The sequence below is a fragment of the Anolis carolinensis genome, chromosome 2 (genome assembly GCF_035594765.1).
Source record: "Anolis carolinensis isolate JA03-04 chromosome 2, rAnoCar3.1.pri, whole genome shotgun sequence".
Taxonomy (NCBI): domain Eukaryota; kingdom Metazoa; phylum Chordata; class Lepidosauria; order Squamata; family Dactyloidae; genus Anolis; species Anolis carolinensis.
The window spans coordinates 64,210,527-64,234,698 of NC_085842.1; the positions used below are offsets into that span (position 1 = coordinate 64,210,527).

Genomic DNA, 24,172 nt, shown 5'->3' on the forward strand with positions numbered 1-24,172 from the left:
ACCTTCCTTATCTGTTTTGAAAATGACAACCTTCATCAAGTTTTCTCTAGCAATGTTTATATTTGATTTTGTTGCTTGCTGTTTCCTGTATGCATGTGCACCTAGGGGTGCATCTACACTAGGCATGGGCAAACTTTGGCCCTCTGAGTGTTTTGGACTTCAACTCCACAATTCCTATCAGCCTATTGGCTGGGTTGATGTGAGTTTTCCAGGCTGTACGGCCATGTTCCAGAAGCATTCTTTTCTGGTGTTTCACCCACATCTATGGCAGGCATCCTCAGAGGTTGTGAGGTCTGTTGGAAACTAAGCAAGTGGGGTTTATACATCAGGCATTCGGACAACGTGGCCAGTCCGGCGGAGTTGGCGGTGCAGGAACATCGCTTCAATGCTAGTGGTCTTTGACATTTGTCTGCCTGTCTTCCCAAGAGATTTGCAGGATTTCTGGAAGGCAACGCTGATCCACAGCTGCATGGTATACAGTAGACTCTGGCAGAGGTGAGATTCGTATCAGGAGCAACCTGAGTCGCTTCTGGTGTGAGAGAATTGGCCGTCTGCAAGGACGTTGCCCAGGGAATGCCTGAATGTTTTGATGTTTTTACCATCCTTGTGGGAGGCTTCTCTCATATCCCCGCATGGAGCTGGAGCTGATAGAGGGAGCTCATCCGCGCTTTCCCCGGGTGGGATTCGAACCTGGCAGCTTTCAGGTCAGCAACCCAACCTTCAGGTTACAAGGCTTTAACCCATTACGCCACCGGGGGTTCCTATTTGTTGGATTGTCTTGGTGGGTCTGTAGATAAATTTGTAGGTTGTGTTTCTTCATCAGCTTCCCAGTGCCGTCAGTTGTTCCCTTGATGTATGGTGAGAACACTTTTCCTCTGGGTGGGCCTTTGTGTTCACTCTGGGCTATTAGGAATTGTGGAAGTTGAAGTCCAAAACATGCCTGGACTTGAGACAGGGTAGCTGAAGTGGCACTTAATCCTAGTGTGGCGGAGAAGGAAGGAAGGAAGGGGGCGGTCCGGGCTTGCTCCCTCCCCAGGAAGGGAAGGGCAGGGCGGGGAGGCGGAGGAGGAGAGAGGCGGTGGGTGGGCGCTCCGGCCTGCCCTTCTGCCGCCGCTGTGTTTACATCCGGCGTCTCTCCCTGGGCCTTTCCTGGGCGCTCTCCCGGCTCCAGAGGCCTCCCTCTTCCCTCCTCCCAGGCCGGGCCAATGCAGGGCCATGGACACCAGCGACCTCTTCTTCAGCTGCAAGAAAGGCGACGTCTGCCGAGTGCGGTGAGTCAGGCCCCGCCGGGAGAAAGAGGGCGCTTCTGCCACACTGCAGACTTAACGCAGTTTGCCACCGCCTTCTCTGCTCAAGGCTCAAGGCTATGGGGTCCCGGGAGCTGTGGTTTCACAAGGCCTTCTTGCGCCTTTCCCCGGCCTCACCACTTGGAAAGCCTGCTCTCCGTGGGCCCTTCCACACAGCCATGTAACCCAGAATATCAAGGCAGAAAATCCCACTATATTATCTCCTTTGAACTGGGATATCTGAGGCTACACTGCCATATATCCCAGTTCAAAGCAGAAAATGTGGGATTTTATTCAGCTGTGTGGGAGGGGCCGCTGTCTTTTTAAAAGTCTCAGTTGTTTTTGGCAGTGTGGACTGGGATAACTCAATTCAAAGCAGATATTGTGGGATTTCCTGCCTTGATATTCTGGGTTACATGGCTGTGTGGAAGGGCCCTCAGTTGTCTTTGGCCCCTTCCACACAGCTGAATAAAATCCCACATTATCTGCTTTGAACTGGAGTATATGGCAGTGTGGACAGGGCCATTCCAGGCAGGCCCTATACCCCGGAAAGGGACTTCAGATAACCCAGGGCCCTTCCACACAGTCATATAACCCAGAATATCAAGACAGGACAGTTGACAATATGGCAGTGTGGACTCAGGGCCCTTCCAGACAGGCCCTATACCCCAGGATCTGATCCCAGGTTTTCTTTTTATCCCAGATTATATTATTTTATCCCAGCTTCCACACAGCTGAATAAAATCCCAGATTGTCTGCTTTGATCTGGGATATGTGGCAGTGTGGATTTAGATAACCCAGGGCCCTTCCACACAGCCATATAACCCAGAATATCAATCATCATCATCATCATCTACTTTATTTGTAACCCGCCCTATCTCCCCAAGGGGTCTCAAGGCAGTTTCCAGAACAAAAGTGGCAACATTCAATGCCATAATGAACAAACAAGCATATCAAAACAATAAATGAACAGCATCAACATAAGACTTAAAAACAGATAAGCCTCATCATAAGCAGGATAACCCACAATATCTGTTTTGAACTGGAATATGGTAGTGTGGACCCAGTTCAAAACAGATATTGTGAGATTTTCTGCCTTGATATTCTGGGATATAGGACTGTGTGGAAGGGCTCTCAGACTATCAAGGCAGGATAGCTCCCAATATCTGCTTTGAACTGGAATATCTGAGTCTACGTTGTCTTATATCCCAGTTCAAAGCAGACAATGTATGATTTTATTCAGCTGTGTGGCAGGTTGGTTATTCCGCTTTGATACTCTGGGTTATATGGCTGTGTGGAAGGGCCCTTTGATGATTATTTTACTGCACTTTTAAACTTATGAAACAACCAGATCTTGTGCATCTTAAAGGACAGCAAAGTCAAAGTCATGGAGAGAAGGCCTGCTGAAAAGGAAGTTCGAACTCCCCCTGATCAAATCTGACCAAGAAAAGCTAGACACTTAGTGGCCCAGCCTCAGGAAAAACTTGAAGGCACGCCACAACAATTTTAAAGAGAACAGACAAGTATATGGAGCAATGTTTTAAAATGTTATAATTCAGCAGGATATTTTTTAATTGGGGAAATCTGTGTAAACTGGATGGATAACTGCTGAAATAGTGTGTGACCCCCTTCCAAATTGCTTGTAGTGACCACATGAGTTTCACCAGGTTTTCTTCGGCAAGGGACACCCAGAGGTGGTTTTGCTACTTCCTTCCTCAGAAACATAGCCTCCAGCACCTGGGATTCATTGGTGGTCTCCCCTCCAAGTGTCAACCAGAGCTGAAATTGCAGAGCAGAAGCCAACAGTACAAAGTCTGGCATATAATGTATTGCAGGGAAACAAGTACACAGATACAAGGACTGAATAAATCTGAAGTGGAGGTCTAGACGCCAGTCTGTGAGGTAGTGGAAAACGAAGTTTGAGAGAGCTTAGAAGCAATCTTCTTCAAAGAGGTGTTATTGGACATACCATTTTTATTTTTCCCAGCATTTATACTACATCTAGTAAAGTAACTCTCTGTTTGCTAAAGTAACATTATTATTGCTTAGGATTTTTGTCATTAACTCAAGGAATAGTGGACAAGCATCCTACTACTGCTGTCAAAATTTAATACACAAGTACAGATCTATCTCTTCTGGAAGACCTACTCAGTCAATTTTGAGCTGTGGATTTTAAATTTAAATTCTATTGGTATCATGTTTTAATCTTTGTACTATGTATTTTGGTCTACCAACTTTAAGCCTTGAGGAGGGCAGTAACAAAAAAGCCAGGCTACAAGAACTGTGTTAGAACCCAAGGAAAATCTAAAGCATATTGCTGAAATACCCCACAGAAAAGTCTTGGATGATAGGCAATCATATTTCCATTTTTAAAAAGTGAGCATACTATTTTGGTCTGGCTGCATGTCAGTTTTTCTTTTCCAACTGCTATTGGCTAGTATGGCTCTTACCCTGTTGCTTCATGTCTAGTAGGAGGTCTTAAATTCTTGCAATGTTAGTTAAAAGGAAAACATCTTTTTCCTCTTTTTGGCTATCAGCTCAGCTCATGTCCTAAAACAGCTGACAGCTTTAGATACTGCCAAAGAGCCAAATGGTGAAGAAACAGAATGATATGAAAGATGTATTAAGATTTTATAAGTACATTTTGTCCTTTTTGAAGAATGCATTATTCCTATACTTTATTGTTATTTGTATGTTCTTTTCTACATGAGTACACACAGCAGGGCTCATATGAGAGAACATAAGAATACAGCACTGCCACCACATACCTATGCAGGGTTACAAAGCAAACAAAAATTCCCATTTCAGCAATTCCTAAAGAATTTCATCACACCATTATCAAATTATAGATGTTTTGCTTAATAAAACAATAATCTAAAGTAAATTACACCCAGCATTCTGTAGCCGTGGATTCTGCATCCATGGATCAACCAACCATAGTTAAGATTTTTTTAATCCAAAAAACCTTGATTTTGCTGTTTTATACAAGGGATAGCATTTTACTGCATTGTTGTATATAATGAGACTTGAGTATCCATGGATTTTGGTATCCAGAGGAGTCCTGGAACCAAACCTCAGCACATGCTCAGCTCAACTTCACACCTACTGTACGCCGGAGTGTACACCTACTTTACGCCAGAGTGGCATACAGGGGGCATGCAACTCCCCTGTTACGTCAGCTTCACTGGCTACCAGTCTGCTACCGAGCACAATTCAAAGTGCTGGCTTTAGCCTATAAAGCCCTAAACAGTTCTGGCCCAGTCTACCTGTTCGAACGTATCTCCCTCTATGAACCACCTCAGAGTTTAAGATCATCGGGGGAGGCCCTGCTCTCGATCCCACCTCCTTCACAAGCGCGACTGGTGGGGGTTGAGAGACAGGGCCTTCTCAATGGTGGCCCCTTGGCTGTGGAACTCCCTCCCAAGCAATATCAGATCAGTCCCCACCCTCCTAGCCTTTAGAAAGAGAATAAAAACGTTACTGTGGGAGCAGGCCTTTGATAAATAGCACAGTGCAATAATTTTGTCTGGAAATTGTGCAGTGGATTATGGAACGGCTTTAGACCTTGTCTTTGGACGATGTATTTCATATTGGAATGTATTTTAATTAGGGTTTTGTGTCAGTTTTAATTTTAATAATTTTATTCATGTCTGTGTTTTATGATCCAAGGAAGTATCATTCCCAGTTGTAATTCATCTTTAATCATTTTTCCATGCTTCTGCTCTTTATTTCTGTCTTTTCAAAGAAAGGCTGTATTTTCCTTTTGCATACTCATAATAATCTAGATGTGCAAGGTTTGGCCTCCATAGGTTTTAATAACCTTGATGTAGAAAGGATCCTGTCAGTAATTTCTGGGAAAATTCATAGTCTCTTCAAGAAAAATGGTAATATAGACTTAAAAATCCAGTCAATTGGGGTGGGAAGGGATGAAGAATCAATGGTAACAACAACTAAAATAAAATCTCTTCTCACAGCTCGAGGTGGGGGTATTCATTTAGAAAAGTCTTGGTGATATCTTACTTTTCTTTCACATAAAGATTGGAAAAGTGTTGATGGGAATACTTTTTAAAAAGTTATGCCTGAAGTGGGTTTGAGGAAGGCCTAAAGCTCCTCTTTTACTTCTGTTTCAGATACCTTCTTGAACAGAGGGATGTTGAAATCAACGTCCGAGATAAATGGGACAGTACCCCTTTGTGAGTGTTTTGTTTTGCTATGCTTGGTAGCCTGTACACACTTTTTTTGGGAAATACTACATTTCACGTTTTACAGTATTTATCCATTTTACGACTGGTTTCCTTCAAGGAATATATTGGTTCTTGTAAATTGCTTTTGCTCACCTACATAGTCTTCCTATGTGGCTTATGGTCTCCATTGGTGGTTATCCTCCCCGCCCGCCCCTTAATGGCCATGCATTGACCATCTCTGCAATGGGCTCTCATCTTTTGGTGATAATGGTGGAATAGCCCAATCATTTTAATAGCATGCTAAGCAGAGCTCTGTCCAATTGGGTGGAAGGACAGCCTGCTCCAGCATTCTGTCTCTGAAAGTGATCATTTAGATGTTTGCAGAAGTGTGCTGTCAGACTCTGAAAGCAATAGCCTTACGCTGGTGTTTACCCTCAACATAGTAATTCATAGTAAATGAATTCTAAATGGCTGCTGTAAGAAGACATGGTAACATAAGGATTGCTGTGCTCTTGGTATAGGCTACTACTTTGTTTCCAGACAAACAATCATGACAAGATGTATAAAAATTCATGTGTTAAAAACAAACAAACAGTTTTTTAAAAAATGTAAAATGGATTTCAGAAACACATAAAATTACTATTTATGCACTTTAAGAGATGTAAGGAAGTTGTTATGTTTCCAGATTGACAGCTTCTTTTCTTCTTCTGCAAAGCTGCATGGCACCGGGTATTTTGTGCGTTTTCTCTTGTGTATTCCACTATGCTACAGCCCTTCTAGTGATCTAACAGCCAAGGTTACTTTTCTGCCTTTTTAAAGATGTGTGGTTTTTGGCATGGTAGTGATTTAATAGGCACCTGCCTATTAAGTCACCACCCTGCCAAAAACTGCAGATCTGATACATTCATTATAATAAATTCTTGCCTGGAAGCAGACCTGATTATAACAGTTTGAAAGATTTTTGCCAGGTGTCTGTCTGGAATACCTATTAAATATTCTTTTCTGCATGGACGTTACAGAAGTGAATGCTTTACAATGTTTTCTAATCTCTTAGAAAAGTGAGCTGTGAATAGACCCTAGTGGGCCTAATCACTTGTCACAAAAATGCACAACAATAGAGAGGAAGGCCTTAATAAAAATGGTTCCATTTGCCTTAGATCGCTAAAGGCACAAGATCAGAATTTTATATATTTCACACAATTCTAGGATGTTCATTACATTGTCAAACTGATATTGTAGGAGGACTGTTGCAGGTATTAATTATTCACAAATGTTTTCATATCAAGGAAGGCTATGAGAAAGGCTGCATTATGGGAACAGGTTTTGTAGATTACGGCAGCCTATGACACGGTGCAACATAGAAAAATGCTGCATAAAGTCTACCATATTACCGGGACTTTGACTTTACGAAAACTGTCCAGACCCTCCTGGAAAACTGCAGGTTCTATGTGGAGTTCCAGGGCAGGAAAAGTTGATGAAGGAGGCAAAATAATGGTTTACCCCAAAGCAGGGTTCTTGCACCGACCTTGTTTAACATTTGCACGAACGATCACCCACAACCATCACTCACAAAGAGCTTTATATATGCTGATGACCTTAGCCTAACAACACAAGCAAAAGATTTTGAAACAGTTGAGCTCGAACACTGTTTCCATCCTAAATATCTTGGTGTCACCTTAGATCGAACACTAACATATAGGAGACACTACATGAAAACCAAGCACAAAGTAGCTGCACATAACAACATCCTGTGGAAACTTACTGGCAGTGCATGGGGTGCAGACCCACAATTAATAAGAACATCAGCCCTGGCCTTGTCTTAATCAACTGCTGAGTATGTCTTTCCTGTCTGGCACAAGTCTGTCCATGCGAAGCAGGTGGACATAGCACTGAACGAAACATGCAGAATAACCACAGGATGCCTTAAACCTACACCTGTTGATAAACTCTACAAGTTAGCTGGCATTGCCCCCCCCCCCCCCCGCAGATGTGCAACGGGAAGTTGCTGCTAACTGTGAGAGAAATAAGGTCTAACATTGTGAAAGCCATCCACTGCATGACTATCATCCTCCCCCCAGTATACTCAAATCAAGGAAAAGCTTCATGAGAACCACCACTCCTCTTAATGTTCCTCCAGCAGCAACAAGAGTATCCCTCTGGGCAGCTAAACCAGGCAATTCCAACTGGATTGGCCCCCCATGAGGGTCTTCCTCCAGGGGCAAACCAAGAATAGGCAACTTGGAAGTCGCTGAACAGACTCAGAAGCGGGGTGGGCTTCAAAATACAACTTGGCAAGATGGCACTACCTGGAGGAATCCTCCGCCTTGTGTGATTGTGGAGCAGAACAAACAACTCTGCATATGTATGCTTGCTCACAATGACCTGCCTCATGTACAGAGGAGGAGTTGCTTAAAGCTACGGACAATGAGGTCGCTGTTGCCCACTTTTGGTCTAAAACTATTTAGCTGCTTGTGATTCCTGTATTTTATCACTTTTAAACTTATTTATTATGCAATGCTTTTGACATGAAATAATAATAATTTGTAATTTTGTGTTTCTGTCCTCCTTGCTGTTCTTAACAGATACTATGCTTGTCTCTGTGGACATGAAGAACTTGTACGGTACCTTCTGGCCAATGGTAAGAGAAGTCAAAGGGTGTCCTCTTTTGTTTGGAGGCAGTCTATGAAAAATATCCAGTTACATATCTCTGTGAAATACAATTTATAAGCTGCTGCACTGGAAAACCATATAATTGCATTGAATGATTTAGCTTTGATAGTCAGGCAACTTGTCATGCTTTTTTAAAATAAATATTATTTTCTTTGCGACAGTTGATGTTAATGGAGAATTGGGTTGTAAACTTTTGGAATTAGACCTTGGCTGGCACTCATTACTGCTATTTTTATCCAACTTTCTTTTAAGTCTTTGTTTGGTTAAAGAATATAAATTAATTATATTAAAGAATATAATTCAAGTTTCATTGGAGGTACTAAGAGCAGAGAGGAAGACCAGATATTGCTTAGGAATTTGTACATTTTCTTGCTAATTTGTTCCACACAAAATATTTCCAGGCAGCAATCCCCAGCTATGTTCATGCAACACCAATTGGGTTTTTAAAAAATACTCATCTAATCTATTATCTCTGTTAAGACGATGCTAGCAAGAATCCCGCCATACCACACTGAACGCATCCAGTCTTATTTGATTTCAGAAGCTAAGCAGAGTCAGACCTGGTTATAATTTACATGAAAGACCACTGAAAAGTACCATGGCTTTTGAGATAGAGAAAGGAATGTTTGAGAGCTGCTTCCATTCACAGTTTACACTATTGGACAAGAAGGATCTGTGATCCAATTCAGTATAATTAACTGAATAAAGTAAGTACATGTATAAATATCTCAAAGAGAAGAAGTTATTTATAATATGATTGCGGTGTGTATATATATATACACACCGCAATCATATATATATAAGACTTAAATGAATATTCATATTGTTACAAACAATGTAATAAATTTTGCTACCTCTGAGTTTCATTTTATCTTTAAAAAGGTTAAGGTTTTTCTAGTTTTAATTTCAAGAGCAACTGTAGAAATTTTTTTGGTGTTAAGCCTTATTACATTCTTTACTGCATTTTTATGCTTCTGTCTGGAAATAGAAATTTCCTCAAATGATATTTATTTTAAATTATATGATATTGATACACTCTGAGGAATTTGGCTGAATAGACAAAGGTGTATGTGTTGGCGGGAAAAGCCTAGTAGAATCCTTCTCCTCCACCCCAGTTTGTTTGTTTGTTTGTTTATTATTTACAACATTTATAACCTGCCCTTCTCACCCCGAAGGGGACTCAGGGCGGCTTACATGGGTGGCATTATTTCATGCCCAAACAGCAACAACAGTTAAAAGCAATTAAGCAACAATTTAAAACAGCATGTAAACAACATACGTAAACATAAGACTACTACAGTTGATAATCATATTCATCAATCCAGAGCCCATTCCAACTATATTGCACAGGTAATTATGCTGAGCCAAATGCTTGTTCCCAAAGCCAAGTTTTCACTTGTTTGTGAAATGACAAGAGGGAAGGGGCCGATCTAACCCCACTTGTTTCGTTGTATTATTGAATACATTCAAAGAATATTATGCATTCAGAGTAATAAGCTACAGGGCATAATTTATGATTTGATATCAGATGAGCTTTGTAGTGCTTTTATCCAAAGTCGTTCTTTCTGGGATAAAAAAAATAAAATTCAAATCTTACCCTGGCAGTGAACACCGTGTTTGCTCCTGTTTTATATGAACTGTTGTTTTGTAGATAGTTTTATATGAATTGTTGTTTTTACATTGTTTTTAGGCATTGAATTTTTGCCTATTTACTGTAAGCCGCTTTGAGTCTCCTCGGAGAGAAAGGCGGGGTAAAAGTGATGTAAATAATTCTTCGTTCCATTAACAGACTTCTGCCTTTAAGAAATATTTAACTGAATAATTATTTCAAGGCCACAATGTGATCTAGAACTTTAGATTAGAACTTGGCTATATTATCCATTACATAAGCTTGGTGTTTTGCTGTTGTCTGAGGATGTCTCCGATTAGAAATTGTTCATTTGTCAGTGCAGCCATTAAAATGTTGACAGTGTAATAGAATACATTCCTTCTTCAGATGACTCTCCATCTTTTTGCTAAGTCTGTGGTATTCTCTGATGTATTGCAAGGGATGTACTTTTGATACTTCATCTGATGTCCCAAGGAGTATAATATTTTCCTTTTTCAGGTGCTTTCCCCCCATTTTACCAAGTATGCAATATGTTTATAATCCTTTCTTTTTGAATACAGCAGATATTGTAACATACTGTAAAATACTCATGTCTCATCAACCAGGCATGTTTTCTTAACTGAATAAATTTCCAGTTATATCAAAACAGAAACGAAGGAAACTTTTTATTATGGGCAAGACTTTATTTCATGAACTCTGCCTTGAGCCTGAAGAACATGTCAATGCTTGCATTGTAACTCTAATTTTTCAAAATTGGGTTGTTGTTTTTTTGGAAAGTGGTACAGTTTTGATTTTCTTTCTGAGGTAAAATACCTACAGTATTACTTTCAGTTTTGTAACTGTATGAATATAAGTCAAACCATGCTGCATGAAACTATAGGCCTCTTTGCTTCCCTCAGTGACCATGCTCATGCTTCTGGCAAGCCTCATGAGCACAAGAGCAGTTTTAAATTTTGTACTTCCCAACAACTGATATAAAGAAACATAGTCTCTGGGACGGAGGGGAAACAATCCCTTCAGGACAAGCCACTGATAGCTCCATTTCTGTGAATTTAACCAAAACAGTTTTAAGCTGTTAAGTTTACATCACTTCCATCCCGTGGCAGCAAATTCCATAATTTAGGTATGTGTTGTGTTGTCAGCCATCTGAATTTGAGAATTTATCTTTTGTGAACTTTGATTCAAATGTTCTCTCTAGAAATTTCTAGGTCCACCAGTGCACCTCTACAACCAACTTTGATTGGATCTTGGCCGTAGAATCACGTTTAAGGACCTGGGGATTCCTAGAGAAAATATATCTCTAGGGATCTCTTGGTCCTCAGTGTGATTCTATAGTTAACTTTTGGCAGAACGTGACCATACATCCTGCTTGAGTGGCTAGAGATTCCTAGAGAGGTGTTCTCTTAGTTTAAAAAAGTGGCTTTCTATTTGTGGTTTTGCCACTTTCACAGGGATTTCGTGTCCCCGACCTCAGAGAACATGGAGGATTGGCTGCACTGCTTTTTTTTCCTTCCCCAAATCGCCCACCATTCAGCTTCAGTGGGTTCAGTGAGAAAGAGAGAGAAAAGATGTTTCCTATCTTTATATTTCTGTTTGATACTTATAATCTGGCTTTGTACCCAAGTATCTTCTTGGAATCTTTATAGGTGCAAAATGTGAAGTAAACACCTTTGACGGAGAGCGTTGCTTATATGGGGCCCTGAGTGATACTATCCGACGGGTGCTAAAAGAGTACAAGCAGATCACAGCAAAGTGTATGAAAAGGGATTACTACGATGTCTTCCTTCAACGGTGAGATGTATCCTGCTGTGATCAGAAAGGTTGCTAAATACTGGCATGCTTTGTCTTTATTTCTATTGGATTGTCTTGCCTGAACTGATCTTGCTGGTTTGTATTTTTGTAATATATTATACATAGGCCTGCCCTGGGATACAGCCCAGAAGCTTCAAGTGACACTGAACTTGCCTGGTAGCCTTTTCATTAACTGAATTGAATGGCCTTAGTTTTTGACTGTTTATCTTATAGCCTGTCTTTCTCCCAACATTGGAATCATGGTGGCATACCACAATATTTTGTCTATTTGTTTCTGAAACCAATTCAAGTTGGTGGTATCTCTGACAGAGTTTGAGACATGTAAACCTGAATGTGCATTTCCTTTTATCCATGTTTTAAGATCTTTATTTCAAATACTTTCCATAGCTGTGATGCATCTTTATATGCACTAAGGGGAGAGCTGTTTTTATAGTAAAATGCCAACTCAAAATACCCTCAAAGCAGCACAGCAGATACCAATGTTTCAGTCTTTCTAACACTGGGTTAAGATATTAGCTGCTCAAATGGTAATGTGTGCATGCTTATAGGTTTTGATTCTTTTAAAAAGTTGCAAAAGATCTGTGTTCTGTTTAAACACCACCATGGAGTCCATTCAGCCACCATTTTCATTTTCCAATGACATGTTTGGAGGCCAGGTAGCATCCACAGCCATTACTGGAAATGGCCCTGGCAGCTGGTAGTTTGCTTTGAAACTAATACATCTCCAAGTATTCTTTTAGAGAAAACTCTTTTAAATAAAGGTTTCAAAGGAGCTAGGCAGCAACATTCTATACATACCATGTTGGAATCTCCCACGCATAAGATGAAACTGATGTGCCAAATCAGAAATACATATGTGTGAGCATGCACATATGTTCACACACATGCACACATAGAATGTTGCCAGTAGTTTAGAACTGCAGTATTTTTTCTTTGAAAGAACAAATGCAAACAACGTCCTCCCAGTGTTTGAACCCCATAGTTCATTTTGTTTTTCTGCAATTCTCTAACTCTTGTTTTTTTCTGCTTTCCTTGCAGGCTTCTAGAACAGGGATATCAAAGTGACATTGTCTTTATCGTCCATGGGAAGTCCTTCTGTGCTCATCGCTGCATACTTGGTGCCCGAAGTGCATATTTCGCAGAAATGTTTGAGACCAAGTGGAAGGGGAAGAATGTCATAGCACTGAAGCATCCACTGGTGAGGAAACCCACATTATGTTTTCTTTTTCCTGAGGATTTGCCAGTAGTTGGTGCTTTGGTTTCTGCCATTAATCATGCGTTGTAGCATTTAGAAGATGTGCAATAAAGAAAAGAAACGCTACAATGCGAGGGAAGTCTGTCTTCATAAGCCATTTGGTGATATTTTGGCTGCAGTGCAAAATGAAGTTAGAATCACAACATGCTAAACATAGCTGCAATATAATGTCCATAAATTTGTTGAGCTTTGGAATGAATCTGATGTTGAGCTGTTGAGCTACTTGTACATTTGCATTCTTAGATGAAAGTCAAATGAGAAATTAGTCCTGGAGCAGATTCCTTATGGTAGCTTTCATTCCATAAAGCCACTAGTGTTTTTTAAAGTCCTAATTGAATAGCAAAAGCAGATCATGTGTTTACTGAGAGCATTTAGATCTTTTAACAGTGCGCCTTTGTGGTTTGTTGGTTAAGCTCTTCTCTAAAATTGCTAAAGCCATTATTAATAGTTTTGCAGAAATGTTTTTTCATGGAATTACATAACCCATCTATGTAAGAGAAACATCAAACACTGTCCACATAGAGTTCCAGAGCAATCTCCATGGAGGTTGTTCATTCTAGTGTACATACACACATAGATGTATATACATGCACAGTATATTTAACTTTTGTCTCCAAAACCGTATCTTCCTTTTAACAACCTCTTGTATAACTTTGTATTTTATAAACACATGGTATTCGGGAGAATATCTCTCATGGATTACACATCCTGTCATTCATGTGACTGGACAAATAGTGGAAAAATGTACTTTTCTGTTTGTTATATTCATAACTTTTAATTCGCAACTTTCATTTCACAAAAATAAACAGTAAAAAGTGTGTTTCATCCTCTTTAAGAACTCATATCGGAATTTCTGCCTTTCTGTCTCAGATTGGGGCAGTGAATTCATCATGTGCTTTTGGGCTAGAGGTCTTCATTTACCATACCCTGAAATTGTTTTCTTTGTATGGACATATTCTGCTCTGTGCTTTATCTCGTTTAAAACCTAGGGATAGCTCAAATCAGGAGCATGAAGCTGTTAAATGAATTAATACAATGTTTGTAATGTAATTTTTATTCAAAAGAAAAGAAAATATAAAGTATTTAATAATGTATAAAGCTAAAATTACACAGCTACGTACTAGCTCCTACAACAAACTACAAACCTATATCAGAACACACAATCAAAACACCTACCTGCATGACTATATACACAAATTTCAGTCATAAACTGCAAGAGGTTAATTCTTTGAGCCTCACACTCACTATCCAATCATTTTTATCCTGTTATTCTACTTCCTTTAGATGATACTATATAACCAAGCTTCTACTTTTGATAACACACCTCAAATTCATAAATAAAATTAATGAATACAACGTTGATCTGTTTATGTAAATGTATTTGGAAGGGAAAGCCAAATAGTTGTTAGGAACAGTAATAGAAGCCTCCGGTGGCTCAGTGTATTAAAGCGCTGAGCTGCTGAACTTGCAGACCAAAAGGTCCCAGGTTCAAACCCGGGGAGCAGAGTGAGCTCCCGCTGTTGGCTCCAGCTTCTGCCAACCCAGCAGTTCGAAAACATGCAAATGTGAGTAGATCAATAGGTACCGCTCCGGCGGGAAGGTAACGGCGTTCCATGCAGTCATGCTGGCCACATGACCTTGGAGGTGTCTACGGACAACGCTGGCTCTTCGGCTTAGAAATGGAGATGAGCACCAACCCCCAGAGTTGGACACGACTGGACTTAACGTCAGGGGAAACCTTTACCTTTACCTTTTACTAGGTTGTGGAAAGAGGAAGTGTGGCCTTTAAAATTTAGATGCTAAAAAATGCAAGAGTTTTATTATTCCAAGGGAACAAATCCCTTTCCTATTAGTCTATTGGTCATTGCTTATGTATGACCACTTCTCATTATGGCAATCTCTAATTATTCTCCACTATCGTTTTATCAGAGATACACTGGGATTGTTCAACGTGGTTCATTTAACAATTAAAAATAATAGCAATTATACGTTTGGTTTTGAGATTAAAGTAGTGCAAAGTTCCTAGAATGAGGTTGGAGTGTTAAGTTTGCAACAATTTTGGAAAAACACTTCAAATAGCAATCCCATAAACAGATAATGGAAAACAAATAACCTGCAGTATCAGTTCACTTTGATGGTGTTCATAGTTTCTAATGCTAGTACCATTCTTTCTAAATAAAATGCATATTGCTTCACATTTTACAAAGGCAATATATTGAAAGTGGAAACATTTTTTTTCAAAAGGAGAACACTCTTTTAAACCATGCTTGCTTAAAGCTGCAGGGGTCAAGCATAGGGCCTAGTCTATAGATGCAGCAGGATGCAGTTGACTGTACCACTTGTGACTTCAGGTGAAGGTGGCATTTGAAATGTCCCCCTAGATTTAAAATAATAATCTGCCCCCTGCAGTAAACAATTCCCTTTCCAGAGGATATGTTCTAAACTAGTGGACATACTTCTAAGCTGATTTTATTCCCATATGGGTCATTCAGAGTGTGATTCCCTTACTTGAATTCTCCCACCTTTTCATGCTGCATGGATACTACACAGTCATCTCTAAAACATGTACTCTGTTGAATTAATGCAGTTTGACATCATTTTAGCTGCCATGGCTCAGTGCTATATTGTCCTGGGATTTGTAGTTAGATAAGGCACCAGGACTGTTTGGCAGAGAAAACTAAAGTTGTAGTTGTAAAACTACAACTGATGATTCCAGATCCTTGAGTCATGGCAGTTAAAATGTACTAAAACTATATTAATTCTACAGTATAGTCTTCTTTTGATCATTTTAGAGAAGATAGGAAACTAATACTCTGCTTGCTCATCAAGGCTTGTCGAAACCATTATTGTTCAAACTGGCAAAGGCTAACTGGAATTGGAGACCAAAAGCATTAGACATCCACAGGATCCTACTTCTAAAATGTATTTTCCACCTCCTAGATTGCCTTCTCATTAATATTAGTATTTGTTTCAAGCAATGGTGTGGTACAACCTCTGTAAATAACCAGTTTCATTCCTTATATAGATCAACCCAGCTGCCTTTGGTTCCCTTCTGCAGTACCTCTATACAGGTAAATCTGGTCATGTGCTGTGATGTATTATAGCTATAGTTGCTGCACTTGGGCTGGTCATCCTTTGGAAAAAATGCATTTGTGTAGAAATTAAGGAAAAAGTGGGGAGGGGTAAGTCGTGTTGCATCTTGAAGGCAGTGTGATTCAGTTAGTATGATGTGGATTAAAACCCACTTTCTTGGGTGCCCTGAACTGATTTTTAATAACAAGAACTCATGCTAAATCATTTAGTCTTTAAAGGTACTACTAGACAACTTCCCCATCTTACTTCCTTTGTTTTTATACAGAAACAGACTAACATAGCTATCTCTCTGAAAATCTGTAAATGTATGTATTCCACGTATCCCCCCTCAAAATGTGCTGCTTTCTTGGATAAAAGCTAAACTGATGGACTCTACTGGATGTAGATAGTAGGTAGGTGAAATGGAGTAATAGCCTTGAGGCAGCCATATGGCGTTACCCAGTTTTAGCCACTGGTCATTTTTCAGTACATCCTTGTCCCAAGTTTTGAAGGGTAATTCCTTCAAAAAGGTCAATGTAAATTAGAATAAATGTGTAAATTAACTCTTAATTGAGCTGAAACTTTAATGCTTGAGGTTTTCTGGATTTGGAGCTGGGGGCCCTGTTCTATGTTACAAAACCTGGGTCAGTATGGTATGTTGAGGCATGGGAGAGGGCCCAGTTAAGGTGGCAATGTTGGCTTTATTTTAACACCATGAAAAAAATTCCACAAGAAAAAGCATTAAAAACTCTGGGGCACATCTATGTTCGTGGTTTCAAATTGGTGTAACCTTTTAAATCCATTTACCACTTGCTAAATTGTTTAATATATTTTATGTGTGTGTATTACTTTGATCTGCTTAAATTTATTTCATTTGTACATCACTCTCATGATAGAAGACAAGATATCAATATTTTCATAAATATATCAAGAATTTATTTCAATCCGTTGTGGAGTCCAGGCATTTTCCCCCGCCACAGCATTTTGTTATTGTATTAGTTCTTTTGTTGAAGCGTTCGAATGACAATATGCCATTGCCTGAAAATTCAGAGTGGACCAAAAGTCACAATGAGTTTCAGTATTTAATATTTTTTTGTTTTTAATTTACAATACCACAGCATTGTATACAGTACACATATATTTTACATTATATTACATGTAAAATATTTTCAGAAACATTTTCAAAACATTTCTAAAACATCAGGTGCCTTTGTGACTTTTTACCACTCTGTGCAAATGTTCTTCCCTATATCCATGTTTTTGGAAGTGCTGTATGGAATATAGTTGTATTAAGACTGTGACATTGCTAATTAACCATACACATGTAGCGTATCCTTTAGTGGACAGAGGCCTGTAGCATTCAGTACTGGCCAGGTGTCTTGAGATAGAGAGGAGCAGTGGCTGCTACTTTTAATGGGGGCTTACTGTATAAATTGCTCAACTGCAGTTTTTGGTTTCCCTCACCTTTCTGCTGAGTGCTGTTCAGGCTGAAAAGGAAGTGTGGAAGGATGGCTGGCTATCGTTATTTCTCTGGTTTTAGCAAATGAGGGGTCATGGGGTAGGAGTACTGCTTCTTGTCATTGGCTTCATGCTGGGTCCCTGATAGAGACAGGTTGCTTTGCTTGCTCTTCTATCCTCCTTTTTGTTTCAGGCTGCATTCTCATTCTTTTTCCTCATATACATTTTGAGATCGGGAATGCAGTTGTAAACTCACCTGCAAACCATCAAATAAACATATTCTCTCTTCTTTAGCTCTTCCTATGTTCCCTCTATGCATTTTTAAAAGGAGAGAAAAAGATTGATTACATGCTCCCAAGTTGTCCATGGGTCACAGTGACATACATAATTTTGCCCCCGAAATCTACCTTTGACTTATACACCAAAATATATGGTACAGTAGAGTCTCACTTATCCAACATTCTGGATTATCCAACGCATTTTTGTAGTCAATGTTTTCAATACATCATGATATTTTGGTGCTAAATTCGTAAATACAGTAATTACTACATAGCATTACTGCGTATTGAACTACTTTTTCTGTCAAATTTGTTGTTAAATTTGATGTTTTGGTGCTTAATTTGTAAAATCATAACCTAATTTGATGTGTAATAGGCTTTTCCTTAATCCCTCCTTATTATCCAACATATTCACTTATCCAACGTTCTGTCGGCCCGTTTATGTTGGATAAGTGAGACTCTACTGTACTTAGAATATTGATATATTTGGTTATAGTTTTATATTGTAACTGCTTAGATCAGGGGTCCCCAAACTTTTTAAACGGGGGGTTCATGGTCCCTCAGACAGTTGGAGGGCTGGACTATAGTTTTTTTTAAAAAAAACTATGAACAAATTCCCATGAACACTGCACATATCTTATTTTGAAGTAAAAACAACAAAATGGGAACAAATACAGCCTCAATGTTAATAATAATCATAATCATAATAAAAATAATAGAGGGTTGGAAGAGTCCAACCCCCTTCTACCTTTGTGCACCAAAAGCACAAGCAAAACACTCCTGACAGATGGCCACCCAGCCTCAATGTTGTTAATAATAATAATAATAATAATAATAATGTATCACACAACCCTAAACGCTTGGGAAGTGTTCAACTTGTGATTTTGTGATATGAAATCCGGCATATATCTCTCGTTTGCTGTGTTATACTGTGTCATTCTGTCAATAATAATAATAATAATAATAATAAGAAGAAGACGAAGAAGAAGAAGAGTTGGAAGAGACTGCTTGGGCCATTTAGTTCAACTCCCTTCTACCTTTGTGCACCAAAAGCACTAGCAAAGCACCCCTTAATAGTTAATTAAATAATAATTAAAATGCCATTATAAACAAGCAAAGAGAAGGAGGGAGCCGCCGCTGCGAGGGCCAGATAAATGGCTTCAATAGGCCTCATGTGGCCCCTGGGCCTTAGTTTGGGGACCCCTGGCTTAGATATAAACAGCAACATGACAAAACAGAATTCTCTCAGGCCTCACCTTTGAACATTTTCGTAAGAGTTGATTCAAGATCAGTAGCTGAAGTAGCGTATTTACTCAAATCTAATGCATCATCAAATCTAATAATGGCCTCAATTTTCAAAACCTTGAAACAAAAAAGACCCCTATTTGCTGGCAAATATGTACATTGGCAAAAAATGCCCCAGCCGGCTAAGAGAGTCCTCTCCAGAAGGCACTTTTGTGTTTACTGAGCTGACCCTTGGGGCCCATCCCAACCCATGTCCCCATCAAGAGCCCATCAGACCCCAGTACCCCTACTCAGTTTTTGCCATTCACAGCTGCCACTGGCTTAGTGCCCCAATCTGGACACTTGGTGTATCGCTACTGCTCGGGTGGAGTACTCTCATTATGGTGGAGGTCAGTTGGCTGGAAGGCTGAAAAGTCCTGCTAGTCACCAATAGGATTCTGTTGTGAGACCACCATTGCGACTGCTGTTGCCAAGGGATGGGAAGAGAGGAGGCCTAAGTACATTCATGTGTGCTAGCTCTCATCCAACCCTTGCCTGCAGGCACCCTAATTATTGCAACATTATTTGGCCAAAAACATGTGCAATAGATTCAAGTAAATATGGCAACTCTGTGTGTATGTGTGTTCCGTCAATCCACATGTCAATTTATGGCAACCCCATGAATTTCATGGGGTTTACTTCGATAAGGAATATTCAGAGGTGGTTCTACTAGTTAATTCCTTTGAAATATATCCTAAAGCACCTGATGTTACTTGGCAGTTCTATCCAAGTACCGTACAACCATGACTGACCCAGTTTCATTTCTAAGATGAGACAGGATCTGATGTCTTTAGGATATTTAGACCAGGGCTAACCAAGGACTTCATCACACTAGAGCAGTGGTTCTCAACCTGTGGGTCCTCAAATGTTTTGACCTACAACTCTCAGAAATCCCAGCAAGTTTACCAGCTGTTAGGATTTCTGGGAGTTGAAAACCAAAACATCTGGGGACCCACAGGTTGAGAACCACTGTACTAGAATACAGGGCTGTAGCCGGGGGGGGGGGGGTGTTAGGGGTTCAACTCCCCCCCCGAAATTTTTCAGGTTAAAAAAAAACTGGTTTACTCATGAATTTTAACTGGTTAACCAACTCCCCATGCTAAGTCTATGAGACGCAAAAAAATTAAGAGTCCCTCCAGAACTACAAGCACTATCTCAAGCAAATATTGACAGGCCTGTAGCGGGGGGGGGGGGGGGAGGGGGGGGGTTCAACCCCCCAAATTTTTCTGGCTACGGCCCTGCTAGAGCATCTCTGGTGTGATGAAAGCCAAACTCTTAGTGGTTGGTTTTAGAAAGCATAAATGCAGTGTTTCCTCAAGCCACAAGGTGGTGCTCAAGCTTACATTTTCCAGCTGTGGTTTTTAAGGATGGATTGCACCTTGCTGAATAACAGGGAAGACAATAAAGGAACTGATTGAAATAATCATTTGGTTTTTATTTTATTTTTTCTTTGCTAGGTCGATTAGACATAGATGTTGAATATGTGAGTGACTGCAAAAGACTGGCTAAGCAATGTCGGCTCCAGGATCTCATTGAAGATTTGGAAACCAAGTGTAAAAAGGTCTATGAATTTGGTAAGTTTCCCAGTCGCACTCCTACGCTTTATAACCTGGGCAACAAATATCAGGGTTTGGTCTGCTGTGGTAATCTGTTAAATATCAAGAACACTGACATCTGTGGGTAAGATTTGGGGAGAGCAAAGGTAAATGTCAATTCATGCCTAACTTTGTTTCTGCCACAGTTTTTACTCGATAACTAACACAGGGATACTTCTTTATGGGCCTCTTGATTTGTAGCCTAAGAAAGTATCCTAAATAGTCATAACTGGCCTCTTGTGTCTGCTGGCTACAAAACCTTGTAATGCAATAAGCACTTTATTCTGAAGGCGCCAGAATGGTAGTGTCCCTTCTCCTTTTCTTTTAAGCCTAGTTTGCGTGTGTTAACCACAAGGATAATGAGTTCTTCTTGAAATGAAGCCCACTGTAGCAGGAAGTTGACAAGATAGGTTATAAGGATGGGAGAGAAGGAGATAACTCAATGTAATAAGCATAAGTGAAGCCAATGCTGCATCAGAAATGCTTAGTTCTTAATGATTCAGTGTTAATTTCAACAGATGGTTTCATTATTCTAGTTATTCTGGCTCCTCTTCCTTTTGCAGCAAACTAACATATACATCCATAATGTAATCCGTAAAGCATATGCTGAACGTAATCCACAGTGCATTAGGATTTCTTTTGTAATTCATTTTGTCTACACTGCTCCTCCTTAATTATACTTGCAATTTAATTATTATATTTATCATAATTATTATATTTATTATTACATCTGTACTGAGATGAATTACATTTTTTAGAAATCAAAAAAGCTTTGTTTTCAATAAAAACAACCCCATGATTGTTTGTAAATATGTAGGCAGTGTTCACAAGGTAGAGCTATACCAAATTATTTCCTGTTTTCTCCTGACATTTCTGTGGCTTTGTTGGACCCATTCATATTGCAACACAATCTTTAACTACCAAGAGTTTGGTTCCTTGGAATTTAAACATGGCTCATCAAATCCTAAGCCATCTGTTCTGTTTTGATTTGTTCTTAAAAGGGTGGTGAGAGGCCCTGTGTGAGAATCTTATTTTTGTTTATTGCTTGTACATGAGCTGGGGTGAAAATTCAGCTTTAACTGCTAGCACAACATTAGATTCAGCCCAAAGATACGTAGCCCTTCCCAAAAGGTGTCCATAGTGTGTTCTGCATTCTGTATGTTGGATCTGTTTTGTTTTGCTCTTTCAGTCTCTTCCAAGCCAGGGACTTGTGTGAAGGTGCTAACAATTGAGCCCACAGGTAACTCAAGGTTGCAGGAAGACCTGGCTCTGCTAGCAGACTGTGCCCTTCCAGCTGAACTCAGGGTAGGAAAACATTCATTTTCCTCCATCCCACCCCTTCTTCTTACTGAGTTTTTCCACTTCTGTATTCTGTTCCCCTTGATTCTTTTCCTTGGGCCTCACAGTTATCATTTGGTACTTTTGAACTCCCATTTCCATGTTGCAAGGATGCCAATCCAGCATTTATTTTTCTTTTCAACTTCCTTCCCCCTTTGTCAATTTATGTTGATCCCATGAATTCCAAAGTGTTTTCTTACGCAAGGATTATTCAAACGCAGTTTGTCAGTTTCTTCCTCTGAACAATAGCCTACAGTACTGATACTTGTTGGCAGTCTCCCATCTAAATACTAACCGGGGATGTTTCTGCTGAGCTTCCAAGATCAGATGGGATCTGGTGCCTTTAAGATATTTAGACAATATTGGATATTTAGCTTGGTTAGTTCCAAATTAAGAATTATCTGTTAGTCCTTCATATAATATAGAGCATTTATGTCTGTAAAAAGACACTTTGCTTATTACATTATATTCAACTTTTTGTCACACATTTTCTTAACTAAGAAGGAAACATGGTAATTGAGAGATGTATGTTCTCCCAGAAATCTTTATCGCCCTCAAAACAGTCTTATCGGACTGGGTCAGACCTGGTTAGTACTTGGATGGTAGGTCACTATGGAATAGCAGAAATCTTCAGAAAAGACTCAGAAAAAGCTCTGCTTGCAACCATGGAAAAATATCGCAAACAGAGTTGGCAGTACTGAGCTCCATATACTGGTGATCTGTCTCAGTATAAGACAGGTTCCTGTGCTTCGAAATGCAGGGGAAATGCAAACCTGTATTCAGTTGGAGATGCCAGGGTCCCTTTTTCAAAGTGAAGATATGCAGCGGAAAACCAAAACATCTTTGCATTAGCTTTGTGAAATTAACATATGAAGCCAACCCAGATGCATTCATCCTGTGACTGGATTTAAAACATATTAACCAGTGTTTTAGTAATCATCCCTTTAGTGTTTGTTTTGAATTCTTTGTAAAATCATTTTATTCTTTTAACTTCTTGTGAATTTTCTCCTTCTTATTTGGATCCTCAAGAGTAAACAAATGAAATGTGGTCTTCATTTTAAAAAGCTCTTAAGGGCTGCAAATTTCAACAGTTCAATAAAGCATACTGTTTTGCTGTGCCCAGAATAAGCTCCCTATGGCAAATTCATTGCAAGATTTAGCAGCATAAATGAGGAGTAGTTTATTGCATTGCATTTTTTCTTTGGAATGTGTCAGGTTACTCCTGAGCTGTCCTCGCCAAATATCTCTTTGCCAAGTAGACTGTTGTTTTCTTTTACACTGACCCCCCCCCCCACCTTATCTACTCCCTCTGCCAACATTGTGCAGATTCCTTTAGCTTCCCCTGAGAAATCAACTATTTGAAGTCGAATATGTTTCAGCATATGGTAAACCTAACCATTCCATTGGTTGTTCTATAAACACATTTTCATTCATATTGCATTGCATAGTGGTATTTCAGTTCTGTTTTAGGAGTGCTGTGTCTGTCAATTATTGCCAGGTGTCTGGAGCTGTATTTGAGAGGCAGGACCTGACAAGGCCACCTCTGTGTGTTCCTTGCCTAAGAAAACCCAGTGAAATTCATGAGATCCCCATAAATCAACAGGCAATTTGAGAGTGGACATACATACAGATAGCACATGCAATGATTATTGTCAAGCAAAATGAGAGCAAGTGATGGGATCACACATTCCTTCCTCCAGTCTTTATTTATTTATTTATTTACAGCATTTATATTCCACCCTTCTCACCCCGAAGGGGACTCAGGGCGGATCACATTACACATATAGGCAAACATTCAATGCCTTTTAACATAGAACAAAGACAAACAAACATAGGATCCGAGCGGGGCTCGAACTCATGACCTCCTGGTCAGAGTGATTCATTGCAGTTAATTGCTCTGGCTTGCTCTCCCGCCTGTGCCACAGCCCGGGCCCTTTTCAAAGACTTTCCAAAGTCTTTCCTTTGGAGAGCCACATTTCTCCCTACCAAGTCTTAAATCGTTTGCAACTGGTTTCAGATCCTGAAGCATAATTGTGATTAATGTTGCTGGCCAAGAATAAAACCACTGAATCCCTACCAGTTTGTTCCCATGGGAAAAAAGAAACCACTGAAGCCAATGGCCTTAAATATGGTGCAGGGTCTCTAGTGGTGGAGGAATTGCAGGTCTATCACCTCAGATAGCTTAAGAATTACTGTTATCATTAAAGAGTATTCAGAAAAGACACTGGATTCTTCTGATTTAAACAATAAAAAGGCCAGGTCTCTGGTGTCCCATTGTTTTCATTTTTAACCATTTGAGCAGGCTGGTGACCCTTAAATCAAGATGCTGCC

At 39.8% G+C, this 24,172-nt stretch overlaps 1 protein-coding gene across 2 annotated transcripts in view; it reads left to right on the forward strand.

Moving 5' to 3' along the window:
* Positions 1-1,044: 1,044 nt before the first annotated feature.
* The window catches only part of abtb1 (ankyrin repeat and BTB domain containing 1), a 39,653-nt gene continuing 16,525 nt past the window's right edge, over positions 1,045-24,172 (forward strand). Inside the window, exons 1-8 of one of the 2 annotated variants that reach the window (XM_003217728.4) lie at positions 1,045-1,271; positions 5,417-5,479; positions 8,053-8,108; positions 11,396-11,540; positions 12,600-12,759; positions 15,842-15,887; positions 20,366-20,482; positions 21,693-21,808. In XM_003217728.4, coding sequence (XP_003217776.1) covers positions 1,216-1,271; positions 5,417-5,479; positions 8,053-8,108; positions 11,396-11,540; positions 12,600-12,759; positions 15,842-15,887; positions 20,366-20,482; positions 21,693-21,808 — 759 coding nt within the window. In that variant the 5' untranslated portion in view covers positions 1,045-1,215. Of the gene's footprint in view, positions 1,272-5,416; positions 5,480-8,052; positions 8,109-8,681; positions 8,848-11,395; positions 11,541-12,599; positions 12,760-15,841; positions 15,888-20,365; positions 20,483-21,692; positions 21,809-24,172 lie in introns of those variants that run through there. The other variant, XM_008105295.2, reaches the window with a different exon arrangement.